The following is a 10,345-nucleotide window of genomic DNA, read 5'->3' on the forward strand; positions in this document are numbered from 1 at the left end:
AAAATCGATGTACATCGTACAACGTTATATTACACAACCGATGGATTGACCTGGTTGCAGCAGTTTGGATGTAATATTCAACAACTTTTTTTCTATGTAGCTTAGATCTGTAGATTCTAGACTGCAGTTATTCACTTTGCTAAACGCATTGCGTCATCTATATCCCAGATCTTTTAAATTGGCTGTACTAGGATTGTCAAAATTTGTCAAAAACCGTGACTTTGATCAATTTTCTGTGAGCATAAATTTTGCTTTCTAATCACTAGCAGATTGCAGCATCTAATATTAACTTAATAAACAAATAAATAAATAAACAAACAAACAAAAAATCGAAGTAGACAAATTAGTGTAGACTGAGGAAATGAACGTAAGAATTGGACCATGCGCTCAAAATGCGCATTTTGGGTTTGTAAATTTTTTCGAAGTGACAATCCCAAGCGACGGAAAATTTTAACCATATCTTTTCGATCAATAAATATCATTGGTGGTCACTTTTTCCACATTTCCCAAAAAAGTAATTTTGTATGGTATCTGACAATTTTTCGTAAGCCTGAAGTACCATCTCGGATTCTTAAATGATCAAGTAAAAAGAGTATTTTTTATATTCCTATAATTGCGTATTATTTAGGTTTTCTAGGCAAAATCGCCTAGCAAATGAACATAAACAACAATTAAACGTTGCTAATGTTGCAACCAACTTGGTTGGATTACGAGTATCAAGCTGCCAGAAATCGATAGTTCTTATGTTGGTTTAATCGGACGTGCACATTATGATAACTATTTTTTATCTGATTCGTTCGATAGCAGGAATAAGGGTGATTCAATAAAAAGTAGGCCTTGCAATGTGACATTAGTATAAATTAAAATAATCTTATAGCGAATTCGTTTATTATTCAGTTTCAACCTGGATCGGGTATCAAGATTGGGTCTGCTTGTTTTCTGACAAATGTCAGTTTGCTCGTTTGTTTTTAAAACTCAGCTCAGGTTAAGGTTCGCACTGACAAAAAGTTCGGTTTCGCTATAAGTGTGTAACTTCTTGCACAGCGAGAACATGTCAAGACGAATTTTGGTGGCTACTGTACTTTGCACAGTAAAGGCCCAAAAGCAATGTGGGCGGAAGCGGAACGGAAAGTTTGACAGTTGTCACAAATGCCATCAAGATGCCTATCCGAAGTCGATTTGGTTTTAACTAGTTTTCAATCCGACAAGTAGGCTTATTTAGATCGGGCTTTCCGCTGCCACTGTCACTACGCTTGGGCCTTGATGTTTAACACTGAATATTGGCGTTGACGGCGATTCTGTAGCTCTTTACTCCTATGAGAAAATCCACAAGCAAACGTCAGACTGTGCGTTAAACATGGCGGACTTTGTACTATTCATTCACTCCACCGAAAATTCCCATAAGAAACTGTCTATATTTGCTGGAAGAGCTAATTTTTCAACGGTGCCGTCAACGCCAATTGACTGATGCGCTGCGCATGCGCTTTCAAGAGTGAATACAGGCAATATTCACCACAGCACTTTTGTTGTGATTCTCACAACTCACCTCAACCTATCGCATATTTTTCATTTACAGAAGCCGCTTGCTATATATTTGCCCGTCACAAACTCTACAACGTCAAAGTCGATGAAAGCGATTACAGCACGCAATCTTCAAAACATTGTGAAATCCAGTGTAAGTATGCTCTTTTGGAAATCAGGTGTAAACTGAACAGTGGAAAATTTTAAATGATTAATCGTAAAAGTGTTATCATTTGCAGTGTAGTTGCAGTTTTATCCGTAAGATTCTATTTATATCATTAACGTGTGTGTTCATCTTGATGAATCGCTATTCTCTCTTCAGTCTTGAACTGAATTTATTTGGTTTGCAAAACCAAAATCTTTCGATTGATGTTCATTCAGACTTATTTTGTGATTTAGCGGTCATTACTGTGATTACATTTTGTTAAAATCCAGTAACATCTAAAAATGACTGCGATTGAGGTTTATTTAGAAAATCATAAAAAATGCAAGTCATACGTGATGTTAGTTAAGCTTATAGGTATCATCGACAGACATACATTGCTGTACTGTTGCATTCAGTTAATCTAGTACCTGCAAAAGACCAATTTGAGGCACTAGCTTAAAGCAATACAACACTAATAATACGTTGTACTTTGTATGTCTGTCGATGGTATTACTATGCTGTCTCATATCAATGTACGTACGTACGCAGTATAATAGAATATTTTGTGTGCTAAGACAGGGTGTGTTTGCTAGAATAAAACCTACTGATAATGTATTGCCAAAACGGTCACAATTCGAAAGAAGACAGTTTGGCCATCAATTTAGGATTACAGTAAATTTTCCATTTCTCAATATTGAAGGGAACCATCGAAATGGAGAATGATCAAGATACGCAATCCCTTCATTTATACGGTGTTTGGTACCGTCCACCCATCGCTATTTTTCGGCTTTTATTCAACCAATTGATTGAATTATGTAGGTAACTAGTTTATGGTTGATACTAATCACATACAAACAATCAGCGTAATTGTTTTATGGACAGCCGAGAAACATCATAAATGGAGGGATTACTGTAGAGAGAATATCGAGATTTAGAAAACTGGAGAGACTGTCAAATCAACGAGATTGGGAGGAATATCGAGATGTAAACATCGAGAAATGGAGAGTTGACTGTTCGACTAAAATTTATCAACGGTTAAGTGCCAAAATATTAGCCAATTTTGATGTATGTTTCTTTGCATAATTTTTATCAAAATCATTTTGTATGAAAAATATCGAAAACACAAGTCAATTATACCTATTTCACAATCAATAGCATTTATTTCATACATTGTTCTTATTTTTTCGTCAATCAGCGATAAAACACTGCACAATAATTCAATTCTGCAAAAATACACTACAATTAAGAACGTTAAGAGAAAGATAAAATGTTTATCAACAAAGTTGCTTTTAATTAACTCAACTACAACTTTGCTGAAGCTTGTGTCTTTGTTTGTACAAAAAAGCATGTTAGTTTTGTTTAATATCAAAGGATGACCCTAATGTTTGCAACCACCAAAAGAAGAAACTTTTTAAGCACGAAAACTTCACCGACGACCCCACGGCAATAAATATTAAAACACAAGTTCTAGGTCTAGTATTCGTGCCAAATCCCATACTGGACCACTAGTTTACTGGGTTGTAAGTAGGTAGATTTCGTGTGCACTTTATGATGAGAAGCTCATGTTGGTTGTGTTAATATTTCTATAATGCAAAGTAACACCACCCTCGCATTGGAAAGAGAAGACAGTCCCCCGTATGTTGGTAATGTTGATTTGTGAGGAAAATCATCGATAGAAGTTCAAAAGTCAGTTGTCGGAAATCAAATCCAAACTAAAGTCCCAAAATAAAGGAAAAAGCAATTCTTTAAAATTTTGAATGTTTTGGAAATGCTCTACGTTAGTATTAATTATATTCTAGCAAACAAACCGTTACCGACACATTACAAGATTGTTACTAACAGGTGTTTGTATGCCCATCGTACAAAGTTCATCCCAATGATATGTAAAAAAAACAATACGTCAAATGGTTCACATGTACAAAACTTGAATCTGCAAGTCAGAATTTATTTCACACATTATCGAGCTTTTACATGAGTCAGCGATAAAACACTGAGTTATCAGTAGATTGATTTAGTGCACACTGTGTTGGAGGTGGTGTGTAGTTATGTTGAAATTTCCGACGGGGAATCAGAAATGCTAGCAATAATTTACAAATTTATGTCATTACCATTAGGGACAAATAGTTTCATTAGAAACAACTAAAATTTCTGCGCATGTTTGCATACTATTTGTCACCCATCTTCATTAGCATATACGATCCTTATCTGGGAACCTATCATTACATTTCAAGGCCATGGCAATATAATTTTCCACACGACATTGATAACACTAACCTAACGATAGCAGCACATGCTACTTCATGTTTCAAATATTTATTATTCGATCGATTGTTCATTCTTCTATCCTTCCTCACCCAGTACTGTGCATATCGGTTCAATTTCGCAGAGATGGCTACGGAATCAAGTTCGGACTACAAGGGTGCAAAGTCGGTGTATGACTTTACCGTCAAGGACGGTCATGGCAACGATATCAGCTTGGAGAAATACCGCGGTAAGGTGTTACTGGTCGTCAACATCGCTTCCAAGTGTGGCCTAACCAAGGGAAACTATGCTGAATTGACGGAATTGTCACAGAAGTATGCGGACAAAGGTATGAACCGTTGTAACTGATTTTACCGTTTGCTTTAAATATCGTTATTCATAAATACTTTTAGATTTCAAAATCTTGTCCTTCCCGTGCAATCAGTTTGGATCTCAAATGCCAGAGAAGGATGGGGAAGAAATGGTATGCCATCTGAGGGACGCCAAGGCTGATGTGGGAGATGTTTTCGCAACGGTAAGTAATTTAGCGGTAATTAATTCGTTTTATTGATTTTCCACATGTTCGTGTCATAGGACCATATTTTTTTTCTATTTTTCGGTGATTAACAACTTTCACTCTAGCCATTGCACAGTGGGCCTGGAATTAAATCTAACAGGAAAAAATAATAACGCTCTGAGATTGCATCCAATTGAATTGAATTCTTGAGTGAAGTTTCTTGGATTAACTAGGACTGCAATTTGGTGGATAGGTATAGTTTATGTTTTGGCTACAAATGTGACGCAGCGATATATTTTTTTTTATTTCGTAAGATATAGATTTCTGTATTTGGCCAAGTTGTAGAACTTAAAATTTTATGGAAAGTTGCCGAAGGTTCGAACTATTTTTATCCATCAACTTGCAGTCCTAATTAATCCGACAAACTTCACTCAAGACGTCAACTCAAAACTCTATACTGATACCGAAACATGGCTGGGTGTTGGCAAAGAGGTTGTGGACTCTCAATTTTATCGCCAAAGCTTTGTATTAACTTCAGATTCGACTTCATCAGTTATTTATTTCAGTTTTTCCTTTCTGTATTCATTTTAATATATTATAAAAAATTTCTGATTTCTTAAGAGTGCTCTAGTATTGTCATAACTTGAAATTAGTGTTCGATGTATTTTTATAGAAGCAAAGCATCCAAAAATACGTGTTGAAAAAAACGGGATGGAACTGTACTTGTGTGAATTGATTTGTCGACTGAAGTGTTTTGGGTCAAGCAAGATAGGTTTTGAACTTTTCCCGGAGGGCAAATATTTAGCTCTGGGGTAAAACTGATCAAACTGATGTTTGTTCAATGCAATCCCCGGAAGATAGTGTTACTATTTATTCTGAATTGAATGCTGAGCGTTTTAGTAGGATAGCTGTAAACTTTATTACGTTGTTTTTCATTTTAATTCTACCACTACTGTATCACTTTCACTTTCGCTAATTCACTATTCACTTTAACTTTTTCCTTTCACTTTTATCTTAAAAAATAAAACTATAACATATGTACACGTATTTCGTTTACAACTTGCAAACTTCTTCAGTGTCTAGTAATAGACACTGAAGAAGTTTGCAAATAGTAAACAAAATACGTATATGTTATTGTTTTTTTTTAACTGATAGTGAAAGTAATCAGTGGAAGTGAATATTGAAAGTGAATTCGTGAAAGTAAAAATGATACAATTATAGTAGAATTAAAAGGAAAAACAACATAATAAGGTTTAAATATCCACCAAAGTTTGCTGAATTTGTTGCAAACAGTTGCGAAATAATAATTGAAAAATTATAAGGATATCAATTGCATCACTGTTTGCTGAAACAAGATCAGGAAATGCTGTTTTATAAGCTCCTACATATTTTCAGACATAATTTCAAGGCATAATTAAGAGTTTGTGGGAAGGATGATGTAGGACCGGGATTGGTCGGTATATTTGTTTTTACGCTTGGTTCTTTCAGTTGAACAAAAATCTATAATATAAATCTGTACACACAAGTTATCATGATGTCAGATTTGAAATATAAAAAAAACAAGATTCGAAAACTCTTTTAAAATGATCTAGACTCTTTTCAACACTTGGCAAGACTTCTTTGAATTTTTGAGTAGAATATTCATAATTCTCAGCCCCGTAACGTGGGTAGATCACCTTTTCGTGGTACGTTTACGGGATGTAAGATCTACCACAGATTCCTAGTCATGACTACTTCTAACTAGGAACACATCTTAGTCCTTGTTACTTTTTATGCCTTGTTGATAGTGACAAGACTCGGCTTTGCTCACCGAGGATGATCTTGAAACAAGGCAAAAAATGAGTTAGTCTTCAGCTATGTGATTCCTAATCTTCTATTCGTTGATCTCTAGTATGAAGTGGTAAGACTAGGGTTCTGATGCATGGTCATTACCGGTGTCATTCCTTAATTTTGTTGCTAAGGAATCCAGTTTTGACTGACAGAGGGGCACGCCTTTGGAGGGTATTTCAACACTCCGAAGGGTATATATAGCGGAACCTTTCAATTAGAGTCGGATCCTTGCGATAAATGCAAGAATGGCAACTGTAAAAAATCGAATACTTTATCATTTATCAATAGTGATGGAGTAATACGACATGCACTAAACTAAGGCCACGGGATATACTACAATAGATCAAATTACTGGTCGCAGTGGTGTTAGGTCCCGAACAAGGAAAAAAAAAAAGAAGGAATTTAGGGGAGAACATCTAGTAATTTCTGGGAGCTGTCCTATAGAATTCTAAGAAGAATTCAACGGGAATCCGGATGGGAATAGTTAAAAAAAAGTGTAGGTTATTTAAAAACAAAATCAGTATTTCAATAAGTGAATTTCACTGACTCTAAAAATAATCAATCTCAACAAACAAACGTAAGCCGACATAAGAAAAAATAGTATCGACTTTCTTTTTTGTTATTGTCTAGAAGTTTTTCAGTGGTGTATCGAGAAATATGTTCATTATTTATCGACGAATATTATGCATTTAATGTATTCGATTCACCGATTAGGATAAGGTGGGTAAGATGGGACATCTTTGAATTCATTTATTTGAATATTTTTTACAGTTCTAAAAATAAATACACTGGGTCGCATGAATGAAGCGAGCAGAGTTTCTCGTGATCTTCCTATGAGGAGAGCATACTCTTACGGCCTATTGTTTTCGGAAATATTAAACAATGGGATATTATTATAATAATTTGTATTTGCAAGACGTGGACTATTTACTAGATACAGGTATACCCAAGCATGGAAAATCATTTGCATTCATTTCGTGCATTCATTTACATTCATTTGCCCTTAACTTTTTTCATCAACAGAATTCCACAAAGTAATGTAGATAGCTTTTGTAGGTTTTGTTATTAACTACAACTTTTGTTAACAACTCAAATCCGCATCCCTTATGCATGACGAACCAGAGCGAACATAAGCTACTACTGTTTTTCAATTAGTGTATTTTACATTCACTGAAAAACAGTAACAAGTTCTGCCCGCTCTAATTCGTGATGCATAAGAGATACAGATTTGAGTTACGAGCAAAAGTTGTAGCTAATAACACAACCTACTAAAGCTCTATACATTATTTTACGGAATGCTGTTAATGAAAAAAATTAGAGGCAAATGAATGTAAATAAATGCATGAAATGAATGTAAATGATTTTCCATGCCTGGATATACCTCGATATATCGTAACTGTCCAATTTGACTTCTATCGTCAATATCTCGCTAGTAACAATTATATCATACAAATTAATATTACCAATGAATGGGAGATTATCTCATCTATCCGATGATGTTATTACTTTGCTTGTTTGAGTGATCGTTTGCAAAAATCGGTGATGGAAATCAAAAGTGACAGTTACGTTATATTAAAGTTTACCTGTATTACAATTGAAAATTTATAAACTCTTGTTTAAATTCAGGGGAAACATGCCAGAAGGGTTTAACTCGAAACTTAAACAATGACTTGGATCGTCGGTTTCTTACGAATGACAACACACCCACTCAAACTAACTAACAGAGAAATGTTTGTTCTATGAGCTGGTGTGATCAGATTCCGTGGGTGTGTGGTCATTCAAGAGAAATCGACGTTCAAAGTCATTGTTTACGTTTCGAGCTATACCCTTCACTTGGCCTCTTGCAACCATCTTAAAAAACGGCTTGATGATGACATTTAAAAAAATGCATGGTAAGATATGGGAGAGAAGTTTTACAACACTTATATTTTTTCTAGTTAAGTGCTTTAAGTTATTTTGATTGTTACTGTGGGATGAAAAGCCAAAATATACATATTTGAAACACTTTCATACAATTTTCTTTTAATTTCGAATTTATTATATAATACAGTAATGACCCGATTTTGTCAGCCTCCTTTTTGAAAATATTTTCTTATATTCTACGAGTCTCAAAGATGAATCAGTATGGTTTCGAAATACATTTATGTGAAGTCATGGCAAGACAAAAGAGCGATGCGAGGAGAGGCTGACAAAATCGGGTCATTACAGTACTCTTTTTGAACCTTTATATTTGTTTCCCCCGTAGAATCATCTAAAATAATAATAAATGTTTTATTTATTTGTTTTATTGTGGTCACTTTAACACTTTTGGGTCATTCGTTACTTGTCCGGGGGTTCGATTTAAAGTCGTGACTTTGGCGTGAGAGGTATGGATGCTAACCATTACGCCGGTCGCCCCCTAATGCTTTATTTGAGAAATAGAAGTGTTTTAAAATTTAATCCCAATCTTTATCATCAAGCCGTTTTTCAAGATGGCTGTGAGAGGCCAAGATTGAGTGGCCTATAAACGAGTGTACCGATGAATTTGAGTCCACACACTCGAGAATAAATAACACATGCTGCGGACATTGTTTACTAATCCTAAACACTAAATGTTCATTAATCATTATTTCTCGAGTGAGTAAACTCAAATTTATCGGTGCACTCGTCTATAGGGCAAGTCCACAAACGGGAACATGTTTAATTAAAATTGTTTGGATAACTGATGATATGCCCCGTAACGTGGGTAGATCACCTTTTCGTGGTACGTTACGGGATGTAAGATCTACCACCGATTCCTAGTCTTGACTACTTCAAACTAGGGGAACAGGATTTTACAGTAATCAAAGGAACACATCTTAGTCCTTGTTACTTTTTATGCCTTGTTGATAGTGATAAGTCCTCGGGTTGCGTGGACCGAGGATGATCTTGAAACAAGGAAAAAATGAGTTAGTTAGTCTTTACCTATGTGATTCCTAATCTTCTATTCGTTGTTTCCTAGTTTGAAGTGGTTAAGACTAGGGTTCTGATGCATGGTCATTATCGGTGTCATGTCTTGTTTTTTTTTTTGCTAAGGAATCCAATTTTGACTGACAAAGGGGCACGCCTTTGGAGGGTGTTTCAACACTCCGAAGGGTATAAATAGCGGGACCTTTCAATTAGAATCGATTCCTTGCGATAAAGGCAAGAATGACAACTGTATCAAAACCGAATACTTCATCATTTCTCAATAGTGATGGAGTAATACGACATGCACTAAACTAAGGACACGGGATATACTACAATAGATCAAATTACTGGTCGCAGTGGTTTTATGTCCCGAACAGAGGTAAAAAAAAACTGATGATATGACATTAACTCAAAAATGTTTTATTCAAATGCACTCATTTGGTGTAGCTTTTGTTGTATTCTATAAAATTGTATAAAAAATCCAATCAAGCCAATCTATTATTCAATCTAGCACAGTATTCATTTACTATGCAAATGTCACCATCAAAGTCTACTCCTTTAAATCAGACCAACCACTTACAAAACATCTGGAGCTACATGCAATGACCTTGTGATTCACAGGTACTCCACAAGTGAAAATTAGTTTGAATGCCGGCTTGATTCGATTGTCATTAACCTCCACTATATAAATATGTACAATTTAATCAAAGTTCGAGTATCTACTTTGCAAGTCAATTAAATTCATTCTAAGTTTGTAGTATCGGTCTAAAACTGCCGCTCAACATATGGCATCCTTAATAAGCATTTCTTTTTTATGTTTATAATTTTCAGGTCAATGTCAACGGTGACGATGCGAGTCCCCTGTACAAATATTTGAAGCACAAGCAAGGCGGAACTCTGGGTAACTTTATCAAGTGGAACTTTTCAAAGTTCCTAGTCGACAAGGATGGACAACCGGTGGCACGTTTTGCACCGACCACAACTCCGTTGGATATTGTCAAGGATATCGATAAATTGTTGTAGAATAATATTTTCAGTAATGCAGTCTCCTTGTAATGCTTGTCCACGCAAACAGCATCACGCATTTCCTATAAGAGGTTATTTTTGGATTGTCAGTTAAAGGAATATGAAAATAAAATTAGCTTTGTACTGTGTTTTGCTCA

At 35.3% G+C, this 10,345-nt stretch overlaps 1 protein-coding gene across 2 annotated transcripts; it reads left to right on the forward strand.

Moving 5' to 3' along the window:
* Positions 1–1,567: 1,567 nt before the first annotated feature.
* Positions 1,568–10,345, forward strand: LOC135712865 (uncharacterized). Of its 2 annotated transcripts, none has more exons than XM_065235934.1 (4): positions 1,568–1,675; positions 4,025–4,256; positions 4,321–4,442; positions 10,014–10,345. In XM_065235934.1, the coding sequence occupies exons 1-4, from the start codon at positions 1,628–1,630 to the stop codon at positions 10,203–10,205; spliced, it is 594 nt and encodes a 197-aa protein (XP_065092006.1). In that variant the 5' UTR covers positions 1,568–1,627; the 3' UTR covers positions 10,206–10,345. The 2 variants fall into 2 exon arrangements, with proteins under 2 accessions (XP_065092006.1, XP_065092005.1); XM_065235933.1 differs by lacking the exon at positions 1,568–1,675 and adding an exon at positions 1,682–1,779.

The sequence above is a fragment of the Ochlerotatus camptorhynchus genome, unplaced genomic scaffold (genome assembly GCF_037179485.1).
Source record: "Ochlerotatus camptorhynchus isolate MF236.1 unplaced genomic scaffold, CSIRO-AGI_Acam_v1.1 ptg000510l, whole genome shotgun sequence".
Classification (NCBI taxonomy): Eukaryota; Metazoa; Arthropoda; class Insecta; order Diptera; family Culicidae; genus Ochlerotatus; species Ochlerotatus camptorhynchus.